Consider the following 18,742-nt stretch of genomic DNA (forward strand, 5'->3'; position numbering starts at 1 on the left):
AATCTGAGCAGTCAGATCATTAAAATCATGAAATTTGTTTTGCGTAATATATAATTTCGTACTGGTTATGTATTTATGAATCCCACCATTATGATATTGTTCTGTGATCGTTGTTGTATTCTTATTTTTCAATTTTGCTTATTTACTTTTTCTATAGAGTGTCTGTGTGCCATAGTTTGTTTTTCTTTCTTGAAATTGTTGTTTGTTCTTATAGTGATTAAGATTAAACCACAATGTTGACTGATGTGCCCCAATGTTTGATATTTTAACCTATTATGTCTTTTATAAATATAGGAAGATGTGGTATGAGTGCAAATGAGACAAATATCTATCCAAGTAACAATTTATAAAAGTAAACCATTATAGGTCAAGGTACGGCCTTCAACACAGAGCATTGGCTCACAACGAACAGCAAGTTATAAAGGGCTCTTGCTTGTTTTGTTCACACATTGGTGTCAACATAATGAAATTATATATGACTGCCATATAAGTGAAAGGTTTAGCAAGCCATAAAACCAGATTTTATACATCATTTTCTACATCAGGAAATGCCTGTAATAAGTCAAGGATATGACAGTTGATTTCCATTAGTTTGATGTGCATGAGATTTTGATTTTGACATTTGATAAACCATTTTAGTTTTGAATTTTCTTTGGGGCTCAGTTATTTTTGCTACTTTTCACCGATGCTCAAAAATAAGAAGCCCATTAAGACGAAACTAGTCAAGGCAAACAAAAAAATCCTTGGCGTTCGGTATTTTTGTTATTTTACTTTTAAGTAAAACTAACAATATACAAGAACAACTATTCAGTTATCTTTAATTCAGAAATCCATCATTTTAGTAATACAATCACTCTATGTGTCTACCAAAACTGTGTCTATGATTTGAACAACACCATTCAAAGTTGATATATCTGCGTTGATTATCTTAGCTGAACCAACATACACCTCTCTCTCTGAAAAAAAATCATTCACAATCAACAGTTTTATAAAAAGCATCATGGTTTTGGTGGGAAGTATTAAGCATAGTTTTATGAATTGGTGTAATGCTAACGAGCAATATATTCTTTTAAAAAAAATAGCAAATAGTTATTAAATTAATTAAATGTGTAGTCCATGTCAAAAAGAGACAACCAAACAAATCATTAAAAGTAGAAAAGACTTCTAGCGATATTAAAAGTAAGAAGATACATTTCAACTCCTTTTCTTTCAACTTTTTTGATAACTCAGACACAATACATACGTGTAACAAGAGGAATACAATATTTACATACATACAAACAATACAAAACAATAGTGGGTATAACAAAGGAAAAAACATAAAAAAATACATTTTTTAAACAATCATTTTACAACATGTTCTTAAGTGTACTAATAAAAAGTGTTAGATTTACCAAAAAAGGACAAACCAACGATACTGTCAAACTTTTCTTAAAAACTGAAATAAATTCATTGAAAAACAATATTGCAAGAACCTAGAATGAGCAACACAAAACACATGACAACATACACGTGATCATACTCAATAGTATCAGCACAGGTAATAAAATCAGAAGAAACATCATTTAAAGCAAGTCGGTGTATGTCTTTTTGTTGACAGATGTAAGAATTTTTCAAGAGTTTTAGTTCTATTAACGATATAACAATAAAGGGTAGAAATTGAAATACCATGTAGTATTACAGGTATCTTTTAACAAGAATTATGACACAATTAACAAACATTATTAGGGTATTAAAAAGTTGGTTATATCTGTTACCTTGAGAAGAAGAAAAAAGAGGCAGATCATACCAAAGGGACGGCAATCAAAAGTCGAAGAAAAACCGACAACAAAGTGAAAAAAAAACGACAAAAAGACAACAACAATCTCCAAAACATTGCATCGTACATTAACTAAAGATGAGCAACGCGAACAACAAACCAAATTGGGGTGAACAGATCCTGTTCTACATATGACACTTGACGTGTTCATGCCAAATACAACTTTTGTTTTAATGCAAACAAATACTTTGGAAAAATACACAAACAGACTCGACCCATATCTCTGTTTTATTATTTAAGGTGGTACCTAACACTACAGGGAGATAACTCTGTAAAATCAGCTAAACGTTTTGATTACGTTGTGATATTAAGGGAATATTAGGCTTCTCAATGATCAAAATTAGTGTTTGTCAAACTTCTATATAACCAGTGTAATTTTTCTGATAAATTGGTTGGTTCAAATTTTTTGAATTTTTTATGAAACTTTATGAAAATTAAACGAGCCAAATAAATTTTAGTCAAGGTGTTGGGTACCACCTTAACATCCTCTAACATACAAAATATTCATTTACTAAAAAAATTACAATATGAAAACAGTATGAAAATCGGTCTTACCTTTAACGTCTACTGGAAAGGACATGCCAGATTTAGATGTAAATTTCCGTGTGTGAGTAAGACCTTTAGTGAAAAACACTTCATCAGTCATATGGTTTGACAGAACTCCTATAGTATAAAATGTTTTTGGTATAGGAATGTTTAAAACATGGAATATTTTAAAAATTAGAAATAAATAATAAGAAAAGCTATTATACATAACTCGAAGGACTCTTATCCATGATCATTCTTCTCTTTGGAACGTTGTGGATGATGTGGTACAAAAAGTAAAATAACAAAAAAACAGAACGCAAAGGAAAATTCAAATTGGAAAGTCCGTAATTAAATGGCAAAATCGAAAAATCAATACAGTTTCAAAACTTTTTTTTATTCTTATATTAATTCTTACGAGGTATCCTTATTCATCAATAAATAACACACAAAAACACACGCACACACACACATAAATACATGGAAAAGCTCCTGCGTTTATTAAGTATATTTTTCTCGTTATTAAGTACATATGTCTTGTATACATTGTCTTCCCTTTCCGCCTCTCAGTACCATATTAGGCTAGTTATGTCATTTTAATTGCATGTAATTCATCGAAAAAAAAGAGATAAAAATGAAATCAAACTAGACATTGATACGTTCAAACTCTTTACAAAGGGCGATAATAACAGAGTTGACAACTACCGTCACCTTAATCATGGCTTTAAACAAATTTATTTCGCAGTTGAAGAATACCTGTAACATTTAACAAATTCATACCTTTAAGCAATTCTGGATTACTTGTAATATTTTGCAACACACCAGGAGCTAATTTGGAAAATGCTGCATTGTCTGGCACTAAAACTGTCATGTTCGGTCCTTTAAAAAAGAAAATCCATTTATGTAACACATAATGAAGTGTCAATAAATAAGGTGTACTAATTTAGGTTATAGGATTTCTTGGTCCAAGTTGAATTGATTTTGTGATTTAATATGTTCCGAAAAAAATATGCTCTGAACTATGTTTAGTATAGAAATAAGATGAGTAATGAGATGGGGATTGATTTCCAATGACACAACTATCCACCAGAGACCCAAGGACGTAGATGAAAGCTACCATAGGTCACAGTACTGTGAGTAACAGTGAACGAAGTTTGAAATCAAAAAATGTGATTGCTTGGAATTAAATATGTAATAAAAGGCATAACATCATTTATAATAATAAAAAAAAAAACAATTTAAATATCTATGGGCATATTAATATATACAACAAGCATGCATACTGAATGTTCTGATAGCTGATTGAAAAAGTATATATACCTTTAAAAGTGTCCAAATCTTGTGCTTTAGATGCAAGTAAGAGAAATGTGCTGACATTGCGGTCTTCTGAGATATATTTGTATGCTGTTCTAGTTGGAATCTGATATAATACCTGGTGTATAACACATATCCTTCCATTCTTTGTCCTGTCCTCAACGTTCATATACTCCCCACCTTCTACTGTTATTAAAGTCTTGTTATCCTGGAGTAGATATATAAGATAACACTTATAAACAAATGAGAAAAAATGGTGATTTGTTTGAGGGAATATTTTTTATGATGTATTTTTGTTTAAGAAGTTTATTTTTCAATTAATTAAATGTATAATTGTAATACAATCAGTTTCAACTTAAATTAAGTTCTGATTTTCCTGTTTTTCAATTTTTAGTAGATTGTACTTTATTGGGAAGTTTAATTCTAAAACATTTCTCAACTATTGGTAGATTGTACTTTTGAAGTTTCCTCAAGACACATGTTCTTTATTCATTTGTATTGTTCATTATGACTATCGCTTCTGTTTGACTGTCAGTCCTTAAAACCTAGTGCTTTAAATCATAATGTTGACGAGTGTTTGTTTGGTCAATCGGTGATTTTTGCAACATGTGTTACGGCGAGAACAATGGAATTTAAATAGATAGTATCACCACGATCTAGCCATTTAATATTGGTGTTAAGTTTGCGTTTAGAACCGCCAATCGACCAGTTCACTCAAAGCTAGGAAGCGGCCTATGGGAACTCGTATGTTTTATGTATGTAGATTACTAGTATATAGTTACTGTTGTTCTTATTTGAAAGTTCGTTGTCTTACCTGTTCTGACGTGTATCTGTTGACTCGTAATTGTTCTCCTTGGAAAGTTGGCAATAAACTGTTGTCTTTCATATTGATACATTGAAGTTTTTGTGGCACTAAATGGTACATAATTACTTCTCTTAAAAATGTTTTATTTTTAGACATCATCTCAATGATTGCTGGTGGAATACTGTCCAATGCACCTCTTGAAGGCAGAAACAGAGTTTTGGTATCTACAAAAAGTACAATAATCAGTGAGTAAAATTCTCTCCGAAATAAAAAAAAAATCCTTTCTCTAATGGTGGCATTCGTGATGTCATACCGTGTAAGTCTTAAATAATAAAACCAGGAAAGGTTGTGTGTTATTTGATACAACATTCCTTAAAGTTAGCTCAAAATAAAAAATGTCTTCTTACAATCAAATTATCTTATATCGGCCACTTCACATGCTGTACCAGGCTATCAGACATGTGTTTCCGGTTGCTTTTAAAATAATTGCTTTGGCTATCGTATACTGTAGATTGCATTGGAATATAGTGGATTTTGCAATCGTGTCAAACAGATTTGGATATATGCTAACTTGTGCATCTATCTGTCGTACAGAAAGATGATAATACGATATGCCCTGTACTCAGTCTTAGTAATTTCCATAAAGCTACGTCAAGCATATTGCTTGTGCCATGTCCATAGCTTATTTTGCAAAGAATTTCATTAAGAAAAGAGAACTAAATGAAGCATTTTGGCTGTGATTTAGAAAAATAAGTAAATCAATATTAACCCCGAAAAATACAAGCTAAAAGGATTTTGCAAACACAGGATGCATAAGATTAGCTTGGCTAATGAGGTCATCCTCTTAAAACAAAGATTATGTATTTGACTTGTCATCCTCTTAAAACAAAGATTATGTATTTGACTTAAAGTCTGAGGGAAAAATTTGAAGAGTATTTGAAACATGTTTTATTCCAGACACACATATATCGCAATCAATCGTCAATGTTGATTCATTCGTTATTGTTCTAATCATTCAATCAAGGTCGGAATTCTAATACGAAAAACAAAGTACATTGGAAAGCTACTTGAAATGGATATCTATGTTGTGCTTTGTGTACTAGTCTATTGTTTATCTTTTTCTTTTTTAGCTTTGGCGTTGTCAGTTTATTTTCTGTTTATAAGATTGAATGTCCCTCTGGTATCGTTCGCACCCCTTTTCTAAAAGACAACATACATTATACTTACCATTTCCTTTTGTAAATTCATGTGTAACATGAGCTTTCTCGCATAATTCAACGAATTTCCATGATCCTAGAAAGTCTGCACAAGTCAACAAATCATAAAATTGACATGGATTACAATTAGCCGATATGACTACAGCGAAAATGACCAACAAAATCTTCATTTTAAAATATTAGATTAAAATGAAAACACGGACATGACTAGGACTGTGTATATTATCACAAGTCATACACATTCAACCTAGAATCTAAGATAATCACATGGATAAATATGATAACATACACCTAATAAGTACTAGTGTGCTTTATTACAAACATTTTCAAAAATTCCCAATTCTAATTTTAGAAGATCTCTGGTTTAGTCTCATTGAGATACTTAATCGACTTTTGTCTTAGAACCCCTATTACAGGACATACATATTGTATGCATTGTTAATAAGTTCTCGTCATGAACATACCTGAAATATTTACTACTGGAGATCCAGAAATTTTCATATGTGGGGGCCCACTGACTGCCTAAGAGGGGACACACTCCAGTCACGCTTCAATGGTTCCCTATATAAGTAACCAATTTTTTTCCCAAAAAGAAGAAACCGACAATCTAGACACCCTTTGAATGGTCTTTTATGAAGGTTTTTTTAAACTTACAAATAAAAGGCAAAGTAACACATACTAGATCGACTATCATACCAACAAGTCTCAAAGACATTTCAATACGTTTAATTTGGTGATACATCAATGGGTTGGGCAATTAGTTTTATAGCCGCACACATTTTTTTCAAGTAATCGTTAAATCTCATTTTTCTTAACTATAAATCCTCCTTGCTTGATGGTCCGAACAAACGTTAATCCAGAAAAGTGCTACGAAATCAAAACGAAATCAAAGCGCTGTAAGCGCTGGAGGCAGTTAACCAAAAACCAAGGCAAACGTTATTATAAAAACTGTGGCAATGTTGCTTCAGTCCTTTTTTTATATATGGTTTAGGGGTGGGGATGTCAACCGTTTTCAAATTCTCAAACAGGAGGGGTGGGGTGATCCCCAGGGACTCCCCCAATATTTCATTTGATTTGTTATATTGTCCCATACATGAATATATGTGGTTTAGGGGTGGGGATAACGACTGTTTCCAAGTTCTCAGACAGGAGGGGCAGGTGACCCCCAGGGACTCCCCCTATATTTCATTTGAATTGTTATATTGTCCAATACATGAATATATTTGGTTTAGGGGTGGGGATCTAGACCGTTTCAAGTTCTCAGACAGGAGGGGTGGGGTGACTCCAGGGACTTCCCCTATATTTCATTCGATTTATTATATTGTCCCATCCATGAATATACATGGAAGGAAGCCATCCGCCTCTGAACCATCTTTGAGAACATGCAATGACAAGGTAGAGATTGAACATGGCCAAAATTTTCTAAATTCAACAGGCAATTACTCTAGAAAAACTCAATAAACTGGAACATTCTCCCCACATGGAAACTGTATATAAGAATCTAACAAAAGACCTAGTTTTGTGTAGATACCTATAAAAAATGTTGCTATGAATATGTCAGTTTGAAAACCGATTTGTGGCTTAGAGCAATTGTGCATTACTCTAAACAAAAAAAACTATATTGACTGAAATATTAAAAACAATTTCTCATCCACATGTAAGAATCTAATAATGAACTAAAATATAACTTCCATGCAGATATGATAAATCGTGAATGAAGAAGGAGTTGATGTACAGGACCAAAATCTTCTTATCTCAAAGAGCATCTCTCCAAAGCCCAATGGAATTGAGTATCCTGTCAAAATACACATCAGTTTATTATAATCCAGTTCTTTTAAATATGATTAAACATGTAGGAGTTAGGATGACAAGGGCAGTGTTGGACTGTCCAAAATTTCTAAGTTGAAAGGGGAATAACTCCAACAAAAGTAACTGGGCAGGAACATCTATATATATATACTATGATTTAACAATGCACCCAGTATAACTCAGAAGTATATAGAATGAATGCAACAATAAAGTCCGTCTGAAAAAACAAAAATTTTCTAACTTCAATGACCAATACTCTATAAAAATTCAACATTCTCAATGAACTTGGAACATCCTACCAACATGCACATGGATCTAACAATGTACCAACCTCCATTAAGATGGGAGGGAGGAGTATTGTCCATGTTGTCAATGTAAGTATGACATGAAGGTGTTTGACAAGGCAAATCTTGCAAGCTTTATAAAGAAGAATGTGGCATTCTCCATACTTGAACATCTCAATATCTTGATCAAACCATATACAAAGTTTTGTGTGGATACAATAAAACATGTAAGAGTTTCAAACGTGCTAGTTTGATATTGAACAGGACCAAGATTTCTAAGTTGAAAGAGCTATACTCTTTTTAATTAGATAGATGGGAACATCCTACCCACATTCACATCTAACAATGTGCTAAGTTTCATGAAATAGGAAATTAGGCCCATTATAGTGAATGTAGGTCCTGAAAAGGATTAAAGCTACCAAACTGACAGGGGCATAATTCTGGATTAACTAAACTTAAAACAAACTCCTTCACATGATCGTGTTACCATATCATGGTCAAACAATCTGCTAGGTATCAAGTGAATCAAACAAATGATAAGCAATTTGGATAGAGGGACAGACAGGCTTATTCTCAAACTTTATTTGCTGGGGAAATAAATGTTTGTAGAGCTAAATATAAAACTTCAAACAACAAGAGTGCACACGCTGAAATGTCCTGCCTTCTATACTAACTATTGATATTGTGTTGATTTAGTTCTAAATATAAAGATTTACTACAACTATCATATGAACTAAACATAATCCAAGAAAATAAGGTCAAAGGTTGGATCAACCAAACTGGAAATACATGTACACCTAACAATCATTCCATACACCAAATATGCTTTAAATTTATATGCGTTTAGTTGACATATTGCCTATCTTAGAAACAAACTTAACCAGGAAAACTTTACATAGATCAATGAACCATGAAAATGAGGTCAAGGTCAGATGAACCCTGCCAGATAGACATCCATACCTTACAATCATTACATTTTTAAATATAAAAGTTAACCTTTTGCATATAGTATCTAAGAAACAAACTTAGTGGTTGTCGTTTGTTGATGTGTTGCATATTTTTTTTTTCTTCTTTTTTTTAACATGAATTACGCTTTGAGTTTTCTCGTTTAAATTGTTTTACATTTGTCATTTCGGGGCCTTTTATAGCTGACAATGTAGTATGGGTTTTGCTCATTGTTGAAGGCTGTACAGTGACCAATAGTTAATTTCTGAGTCATTTTGGTTTCTTGTGGAGAGTTTTCTTATTGGCAATTATACCACATCTTCTTTTTTGTATTAATCAGGAAAACTTAAGATTGACCAATGAACCACAGGCACTTGTCTAAGAAAAAAATTCTTATATAAAAAAAAAATCTGAGACAAGTGCCTGTGCAATGAACCATGAAAATGTGGTACTGTGGATTCATTATTATTCGTTGGATACCAATTTTCGTGGATTTCGTGGGCACAGTCAAATCACGAAATTAAATATTCAACGAATGATAATTTTTCTATAGGTTTGTATGCAGACATCAGTAAAACCACGAAATTAAATATCCACGAATATGCAAGTTTTTCTTAATCCACGAAAATTGGTACCCACGAAAATAAATGAATCCATAGTAATGGTCTGATGATAATTGCCAGACAGACATAAACACCTTTCAATCATTCCATTCACCAATTATAGTTGACCTATTGCTAAAAGTATTAGAAAAAAGACAAAAAAAACCAAAAACATTGACCAAATAAACCGTAAAAATGAGGTCAAGGGGTCAAGGTCAAATTAAACATGCCAGATGGACATGTTCATCATAAAATATTTTCATACACCAAATACAGTTAATTTGTTTTATACAGTATAAGAAAAACAGACCAAAACACAAAAACTTAACATTAACCACTGAACCATGAAAATGAGGTCAAGGTCAGATGACACCTACCAGATGTACATGTACACCTAACAATCATTCCATACACCAAACATAGTAGACCTATTGCATACAGCATTAGAAGAATAGACCATAACACCAATAATTAACTTCAAAAACTTAACCATCAAAATGAGGTCAAGGTCAGATGACACCTGTCAGTTGGACATGTACACTTTTAATACAATCATTCCATACACCAAAAATATTAACCTTGTTCAATGATCCATGAAATGAGGTCTAGGTCAAGTGAAAACTGTCTGAAGGGCATGAGGACCTTGCAAGGTACGCACATACAAAATACAGCTATCATTATACTCATAATAAGAGAGAAATTAAAAATACTAAAAAGCTTAACTTTTTTTTTCATGTAGTAACTGAACCATGAAAATGAGGTCAAGGACAACAGACAGATGGAAACTTCATAACATAAGGCATCTATATAAAAAGTATGAAGGATCTAGGTATTCTACCTTCTGAAATATTGCGCTTTCAAGCAGTAAGTTAACCCTACCACCGCCCCTGGATAACTATCCCTATGTCAAGCTTTCTGTGACAAAAGTCACCGGCTTGACAATGACACATGTCTATACCAAATGTAAAACTTAATATCACCTAGAGTATAAACCAATTGCGATCTGCCATCCATAATATATAACTTTAAAAAACAAAACTTGTCTTTGGCTGTCAAAATTGCACTATGATAGTAAAGTTGTATATCATGTATATTATAAATTAAATAAATACAATGTAATATATAGTAGAAATTAAACATGGCATAAATGATCATAAATAAGACCATAATAAAACATTTGTTAACCAGGTGCTCCGCAGGGCGCAGCTTTATACGACCGCAGAGGTCGAACCCTGAACAGTTGGGGCAAGTATGGACAAAACATTCAAGCGTGATACAGCTCTGAATTTGGATTGTGATCAAATTTTTGACATTACATGGTGTTTTTTTTACACAAAACAAATGTCAAGATTTTACAAATCAATTAAAGATTTCTTCTTCAAACTTTTTAAATCTAAAATTAAATAGTTGACACAGCATAGGTTTCTGACACAGAATGAATGTGGTCTAATGAACTTAAAAGTTTTTTTTTGCTTTTGAGCAATTCACTATGCTGTTGAATATTAATCCTCTCAAAAAAATGTTTGAAGAAATTTTTTTTTTATTTATGAAATCTGAAATGAGAAAAATTTAAACCCCCCCCCCCTTTTTTTCACATCCCCGTTTCCCTTTTTCCAAAACTGATATCAATTCAAATTTCTAATGGAGTTTGCAACAATAACTACTCTTTTAAATACATCATAAAATATTAAAATGTAAAATAAAGTGCTTGTTATCACTGAATGGTAAAGATTGGTTGGTAGTAAAAGTGAATATACATTGTTTATTGTATAAAACAATAAAAAAAACTTCATCAGCAACATTTTATATTGGCAAATTTCCAATGAAGTAATTTACATAAAGTTATTGGCAAATAAAAATAGAAAATGACATCATAGTCATGTTTGGCAAATGTCCAACATACATTATCTAAAAACATTTTAGATAAGATAAGGAAAAAAAGCTTCATCAGCAACATTTTATATTGGCAAATTTCCAATGAAGTTATTTACATAAAGTTATTGGCAAATAAAAATAGAAAATGACATCATAGTCATGTCTGGCAAATTTCCAACATATATTATCAACTACTATTCTATACAAAGAAAGATAACTCCAATTAAAAATTAATTGCTATTGCACAATATTGTGCAATGAGTTATTTCTTGCTATTGTGCAATACTGTGCAATTGAAAATTTCTTGCTATTGCACAATACTTGATATGGAATCCTGATTTGGACCAACTTGAAAACTGGGCCCATAATCAAAAATCAAAGTACATATTTAGATAAAGCATATCAAATAAGCCCAAAGAATTTTTGATGAAATCAAACAAAGTTTAATTTTGGACCCCCATTTGGACCAACTGGAAAACTAGGCCAATAATTAAAAATCTAAGTACATTTTTACATTCAGCATATCAAAGAACCCCAAGGATTCAATTTTTGTTAAAATCAAACTTAGTTTAATTTTGGACCCTTTGGACCTTAATGTAGACCAATTTGAAAACTGGACCAAAAATTAAGAATCTACATACACAGTTAGATTTGGCATATCAAAGAACCCCAATTATTCAATTTTTGATGAAATCACACAAAGTTCAATTTTGGACCCTTTGGGCCCCTTATTCCTAAACTGTTAGGACCAAAACTCCCAAAATCAAACCCAACCTTCCTTTTATGGTCATAAACCTTGTGTTTAAATTTCATAGATTTCTATTTACTTATACTAAAGTTATGGTGCAAAAACCAAAAATAATGCTTATTTGGGCCCCTTTTTGGCCCCTAATTCATAAACTGTTGTGACCTCAACTCCAAAAATCAATCAAACCTTCCTTTTGTGGTCATAAACCTTGTGTTAAAATTTCATTGATTTCTATTTACTTATAATAAAGTTATTGTGCGAAAACCAAGAATAATGCTTATTTGGGCCCTTTTTTGGCCCTTAATTCCTAAACTGTTGGAATCAAAACTCCCAAAATCAATCCCAACCTTCCTTTTGTGGTCATAAACCTTGTGTCAAAATTTCATAGATTTCTATTCACTTAAACTAAAGTTATAGTGCGAAAACCAAGAAAATGCTTATTTGGGCCCTTTTTGGCCCCTAATTCCTAAAATGTTGGGACCAAAACTCCCAAAATCAATCCCAACCTTCCTTTTGTGGTCCCAAACCTTGTGTTAAAATTTCATTGATTTCTATTCACTTTTACTAAAGTTAGAGTGCGAAAACTAAAAGTATTCGGACGACGACGACGACGACAACGTGATAGCAATATACGACCAAAAAATTAAAATTTTTGCGGTCGTATAAAAATAATTCACAATACTGTTCTAGCTTTCTTCGATGGAGTAATAAAACTGTCCTCATCTGACTTTCTCTTTCCCTTTTTACATTTTGTATAGTTTTTATTGGTATGTTGCTGTGTAATTGGAATTAAACATAGATCCAGAGAGGTAGATGCTTTCCTTTTCATATTGAGAGGTTTAAGAGGAATTAACTTTACTTTTTCAGAAGCTGGAATGTTATTATTGTATAACAGACTGGATTTGTCCATACTATAGTTTGTTTCAGCTGGTAGTGAAAAAGATGTGTCATTTTCTGGACAAACTATTTCTTCTGTATATTGACATGATTGGTGGGCAACAGGAGAATTTGTCACAGAAATAGCAGATCTGAACCATATATCCAGTTTCTTTTGTCCTTGGTTTGATTTGGTTTTAGTAAAGGTATTATCATCTAGTTTTGAACTAGTTTGTATACCAACATTGTGATTATCTATAGTACTATCTGAAACACACTTTTCAACAGAATCATTACACTTTAATAAATGTTTATGTGAATGAGTATTTGATTGGCCTGCACCATCTTGAAATAATATATATTTGTCACATATGGGTCCTTCTTGGTTTGAGGTATTTAATGTTGGTTCAATCTGATCACTTCTTTTATCAGATATTTCATTTCTTTTATTACTTGTGTCTGGTGAACAATTATAATCTGCATTAACATTTGATTCTCCATAACCTAATTTCATTTCTGTCAACTTTGTCATCGGTTTATCATTATCAATTGTTGATTTGGAAACTTGATCATATCTTACATCAATTGTATTGTCTAAGAGATTTGATTTAGACTTTGGCACTTTCTTAAAAGATCTTTTCATTTTTTCCAACTGATTTTCAAATTCTTGTGCAGATTCATTCAGTTGAGATTTCTGTGGAGAATCAAAAACCACACCTAAAGAGACGGAAGTTTTCTTCTTCAATAATGGTATTTTGCAGCCTTGTTTTTTTTGTCTAGATACTTTCCTCATGTATTTAGTCATAGGCAAAGACATAAACTTCTTAACAGATTTTGGAATTGTAAACTTCACACTTTCCTCTTTTGATAAATATTTATTAAGGCAAGATAAATCTGAACGTTCAGACAGTTTACCAAATATTCCACTTCTTGGCCTTTCATTGACAACTGGATAAATGTATTTGGGTTTAACTCTTTCTACGAATGTGCATATCTCTGCATAGCTGGAATGGTCAGAATACGGTACTATATGGACGTTAGGTATACCTTCATATGGAATACAACCTAGACCAGTATACAAAGAACTTGGTAGAATCACCAAGGTTGGTTCATATTCATTCCAACCAATAATGTTTGATTTGTTAACTGTATGAAATGGTACAACTCTTATTTTACACTCTTTGTCTTCAATACAAAACACATTGGGCAGACCAAGAATTTCTGCTGTTCTATACATAGAACTTGGAACAGAAATCCATTCTTGAGTTCTTTGGGCAATTTTAACTAATAAGTCCTCTTTACCTAAATTTCTCATTCCAATTATTATTCGATGATCTTTATGCTCTTGTACCAATTTGATAAGTTTCTCTACAGCTTCCTCTCGTGTTGGAAAAATACATTCAGGTGAACAATAAGTATTGTCTAAATATAGAATATCAATATCAGAGCAATTGAATAATGGAGTATCTTCAAACATTAAATTGCAATAACGAAAATCACCAGTATATAAAACTTTACCAAAGTATCCTTCAAAGAGAAACATAGCAGAACCTGGACAGTGATTTGCATCAATCACACTTACAACCATTTGTTCCTGCTTCTCATCATCTAAATAGATTATACTACTACTTCCTGTCTCAAGGACATTTACAAGGTCATCTTTAATTCCATACTTCTCAGTCAGTAGTTTTGATGTAACTGCAGAGCAGTAAATGTTGTATTGCCATGATGAGGACAGTCCTACTGTATGGTCACCATGGAGATGAGTCAAGAAGAAAAACTTGGCAGACGGACAATCCCTTTTCTTCCAGAAGTCCACAGCAATTGGTGTCCCAGGTATGATATGCCCATTCATTGCTCTTTTGCCCTCAGTACTATTTCATTCTTGTAAGGAATTGCTGAATTTCATTGCTGAAAAATATTAAAAATTAACCTTATATATTTCGCATATAAACATGATAAATGTTTACACAGAGGATGTTCTGCCTTTTTGTAATGTTGGTAGTATAATGCAAATATTGAAAATGGCAAACATGAAAACTGATATGTAGTATGCATTTTCATAAGCATTGGCATTTTACATTTTCAAGGAGTTTATTTGGTCCTGCATATTAGGTATTTGGTTAATTAACTTTGAATGTTTTGCATAGTTTTCATGTTCACTGGCACCCTGCCCCTTTCAATTATTAGCTGGAGCACTGAAATACCATTGACTAATCATAAGTGGTGCCCTGGCCTTTACACTAACTAAAACACAAACTTTAAATTATAAACAATGTAAAAATTGCAAAGTCAATGAACCATGATGAGGTGATTGGGGTCATATCAACTCCATGAAAAAGAGACTTACAAAAGCTAATAAAACTGAAGGGAAGGTCAATGAGTGGTTTCTCTAAAACTGATTTAATAACAAACTCATTCATGTAAACTAAGTAAAAGTCAATAGATATGATAGACCATGAATGAGGGGACAGGGCCATATACATGTAATCTCCATGGAAATTATATGTGCCAAATTTCCAATGCTTCTACAACTGCATACCAATTATCATTGACCTCCGTACCACTATATGTAGTGGTTCCCTATAAACTGACATTATCACAAACTAAAAGTAAAATAGCAAAAATTCTGAACATTCGAGTAAAATTCTAATACACCATTACACCATTTACAATAATTTACATGTAAAGTTAGCAAAAATTTAAAAGTTAATAGACTATGACTGATGATGTGGCCAAATAATCTCCATGGAAATAGCATTGACATACCACTAGTGGTCCACATAAACAGTCCTAATCACAAGCTAATACATAATTGTTGACAGAACCTTAGTAGCCACCACCATCTGTAACAGCATACCTTAGCCTTGCTTTTTGACTCAGTCAAGTTGAAACAAAATATAATATTTGTTTAAATAAAGCAAAAGTATGGTAATGCAATTTTCTGGTTTTGTATACATCTGTTGTTCTTTTTTGAATGATTGTAAATGTCTTCTGACATTGAACAATTAGGTCTTACTGTGGTTTAATACCAAATTCATTTTGACACAGTAAATGTATGGGAAAGTGCATATTTTAGAAATTGTCTGTGCAAATTAAACATAGAATCATCAACTCTTTGGATAATTTGACCCATTGCAAAAATTGGATTAACAGATGATTGGATAAACCAGTGACAAACCATACACAGTGTTTTATCAGAGATGTGCCTCTTTAAGTTTAGAAGATTTGCCTTGTCTAACACCTACATAGTACATGTCAGAGTGATGGTAGACCTTTATACATCGCCCATTAGCATGTTTAGGATTAAACTACTTTTAATAAGTGGGGTAAGTGGGCAGACCTTAATTTATCTGTAATTAACTACTTTTCAAGGCAAGTTGGTAGGCTAAATTTAACTGATAATAGATACTAGGATTTTGTATAAACGTCATCAGTGACACTCCAAACAAACTAGAGGCTCTAAAGAGCCCGTGTCCCTCACCTTGGTCTATGTGCATATTAAAAAAGACACAGATGGTTTCATGACAAAATTGTGTTTTGGTGATGGTGACGTGTTTGAAGATCTTACTTTAATGAGCATTGTTGCTGCTTGCAATTATCTCTTTCTATAATGAACTTAGCCAAGTAGTTACAGAGGAAAGTATTTTGTATGAAAATCGTTAAAAATTTACTATAAAGGGCAATAACTCCTTAAGGGGTCAATTGACCATTTTGTCCATGCTGACTTATTTGTAGGTCGTACTTTGCTTTACATTATAGCTGTTTACAGTTTATCTCTATCTGTAATAATATTGAAGATAATAACCAAAAGCTGCAATATTTTCTTAAGATTACCAATTCATGGGGTAGCAATCCAACAACTGGTTGCCTGATTGGTCTGAAAATTTCAGGGCAGATAGTTCTTGGCATTATGAACAATTTTATTCTCATCACAGTTTCTCTAAATGCTTTGGTTTCAGAGATATTAGCCAAAAACTGCATTTTACACTATGTACTATTAGTAGCTATGTCGGACATCTTGGTTCGCGGGCGGGGTCATCAGACACATTTTTTAACTAGATACCTTAAATTCTTAATGATGATTATGGACAAGTTAAATTTGTCTCGTTAGTTTCAGAGAAGAAGATTTTTGTAAAAGATTGCAAAAATTTATGAAAATTGTTAAAAATTGACTATAAACAATGATAAAGGGCAATAACTCCTTAAGGGGTTAACTGATCATTTTAGTCATGCTGACTTATTTGTAGATCTTACTTTGGTGAACATTATTGCTGTTTACAGATTATCTCTATCTATACTAATATTCAAGATAATAACCAAAAATGGCTCGCAAAATTTTGTTAAAATTACCAAAATTCAGAGGCAGCAACCCAACTACCAATTGTTTGATCCATCTGAAAATTTCAAGACAGATAGATGTTGCCCTGACTAAAAATTTTACCCCATGTTAGATTTGCTCTAAATACTTTGGTCTCAGATATAAGCCAAAATCTACATTTTACCCCTGTTCTATTTTTAGCCTTGGTGGCCATCTTGGTTAGTTGGCCGGGTCATGGGACACATTCTTTAAACTAGATATCCCAATGATGATTGTGGGCAAGTTTGGTTAAATTGGGCCTGGTAGTTTAAGAGAAGATTTTTGTAAAAGTTAACGACGCCAAGTGATGTGAAAAGCTCACTTCCGGCCTGGTGAGCTTAAAAGTTAAAAAAGCCACATAAAATATAAAATTGAATTTATTCTTTTTAGTAAGTGGGAAGAGTTTGAAGAAAGTGGGACATATTTGTCTGGGGATATTTGGCAAAAGGATGAGTTGGTCAGGGCTGTACCTAGAATGAAAGAATAACACCGTTATTATTCGAATTACACTTGTAATGACCGAATAACACTTGAAATTTTAATATTAGCGCATATTGGTACTTTTAAACATTGATTATTAAACAATAGTATATTGTAAATGCATTTTATAACTTCAAAAATGATATATAGAAAACAGAGGGGTGTAAAGGGGGAGTATCTGCACAGAAGAACGCGAAATAAAATTGCTATTTCACAATGAGCGAACAATTAAAAATGTCTTGCACATTGATCTTTTTACCAATTTCACGAAACACAGTGAATAACGCACATGAAATAAAAATGGCAAAACACATGAAATGCACGAAAATAACCCTTTACCACCATCAAAGCAGGTAAGTTCATAAAGATCATTATAAATATAGTGTGTACATCCAACATCATGGCGACCAAGGAAAACACATAGTGGCAATGATGGATGTACACTATGTTTATAATGATCTTAATGGACTTTCCTGCTTGCTGTAAATCATTTTTAAGTTATTAAATGCACTTATATTATAATATTGTAGTAACGTAGCTGTGATATCGAAGTGCAGTCTCTCAGGCTAAAATTGCGATTTTGCTACGCTGTCACTACGATGGTACAGCAACCTTTGCGATCTTACCAACACCTTACTGCTCTCTCACTAGACACTACGCTTCTACTACAACCTGGTTTTGCCATAACCGCACTATGATTGTTTTAAACATGTTCAAAGTTGGCCTAGCTCATCACGATCATGAAGACCTCACAACGACTGTACTATGACTTTACTGCAATCTACATGATCGCACTATGATCATCAAAATTTTTTCACAGATCATAGTGCGATCATGGACTAGTGTGACTGTGGTATAAGCCTAAAGTGTCCCTGACTTTAGCCTTTAAGGTTAGGGTTCCATTTTGTTAGAGTAAGCTATAGGAGTTTACAATTTATACTTTTATATATATAAATGCAAATTACGGTTTGGGACCGTTTTTCTTTTTAATTTCCTCTAGGTCGACTATTAGCTATATAGACGTGCAGTTATTTTGATACAAGGGAAAATGAATACCAACTATGTCTTTCGAATGGAATGGAT

General features: G+C 32.6%; 2 protein-coding genes across 2 annotated transcripts; both read right to left on the reverse strand.

Moving 5' to 3' along the window:
* Window positions 1-801: 801 nt before the first annotated feature.
* Window positions 802-5,942, reverse strand: LOC139494428 (transforming growth factor-beta-induced protein ig-h3-like). The gene is made up of 6 exons (XM_071282593.1): window positions 5,691-5,942; window positions 4,473-4,687; window positions 3,665-3,866; window positions 3,125-3,223; window positions 2,375-2,482; window positions 802-956 (listed from the first exon to the last, which is right to left on the reverse strand). Exons 1-6 carry the CDS (start codon window positions 5,848-5,850, stop codon window positions 856-858), a joined length of 885 nt encoding a protein of 294 aa, XP_071138694.1. The 5' UTR covers window positions 5,851-5,942; the 3' UTR covers window positions 802-855.
* Window positions 5,943-12,588: 6,646 nt separating this feature from the next.
* LOC139494437 (5' exonuclease Apollo-like) lies at window positions 12,589-14,765 on the reverse strand. The gene has a single exon (XM_071282602.1). The coding sequence runs from the start codon at window positions 14,672-14,674 to the stop codon at window positions 12,617-12,619; it is 2,058 nt and encodes a 685-aa protein (XP_071138703.1). The 5' UTR covers window positions 14,675-14,765; the 3' UTR covers window positions 12,589-12,616.
* Window positions 14,766-18,742: the final 3,977 nt, after the last annotated feature.

Source organism: Mytilus edulis, chromosome 1 (genome assembly GCF_963676685.1).
Source record: "Mytilus edulis chromosome 1, xbMytEdul2.2, whole genome shotgun sequence".
In the NCBI taxonomy this organism is placed as follows: domain Eukaryota; kingdom Metazoa; phylum Mollusca; class Bivalvia; order Mytilida; family Mytilidae; genus Mytilus; species Mytilus edulis.

Coding starts and splice junctions, on each gene's coding strand:
- LOC139494437 (XM_071282602.1), bottom strand. CDS start 14,674: ATGAATGGGCATATCATACCTGGGACACCAATTGCTGTGGACTTCTGG.
- LOC139494428 (XM_071282593.1), bottom strand. CDS start 5,850: ATGAAGATTTTGTTGGTCATTTTCGCTGTAGTCATATCGGCTAATTGT. Junction 4,688..5,690: donor TGAATTTACAAAAGGAAATG/GTAAGTATAATG, acceptor TACTTTTTGTAG/ATACCAAAACTCTGTTTCTG. Junction 2,483..3,124: donor TAATCCAGAATTGCTTAAAG/GTATGAATTTGT, acceptor TTTATACTATAG/GAGTTCTGTCAAACCATATG.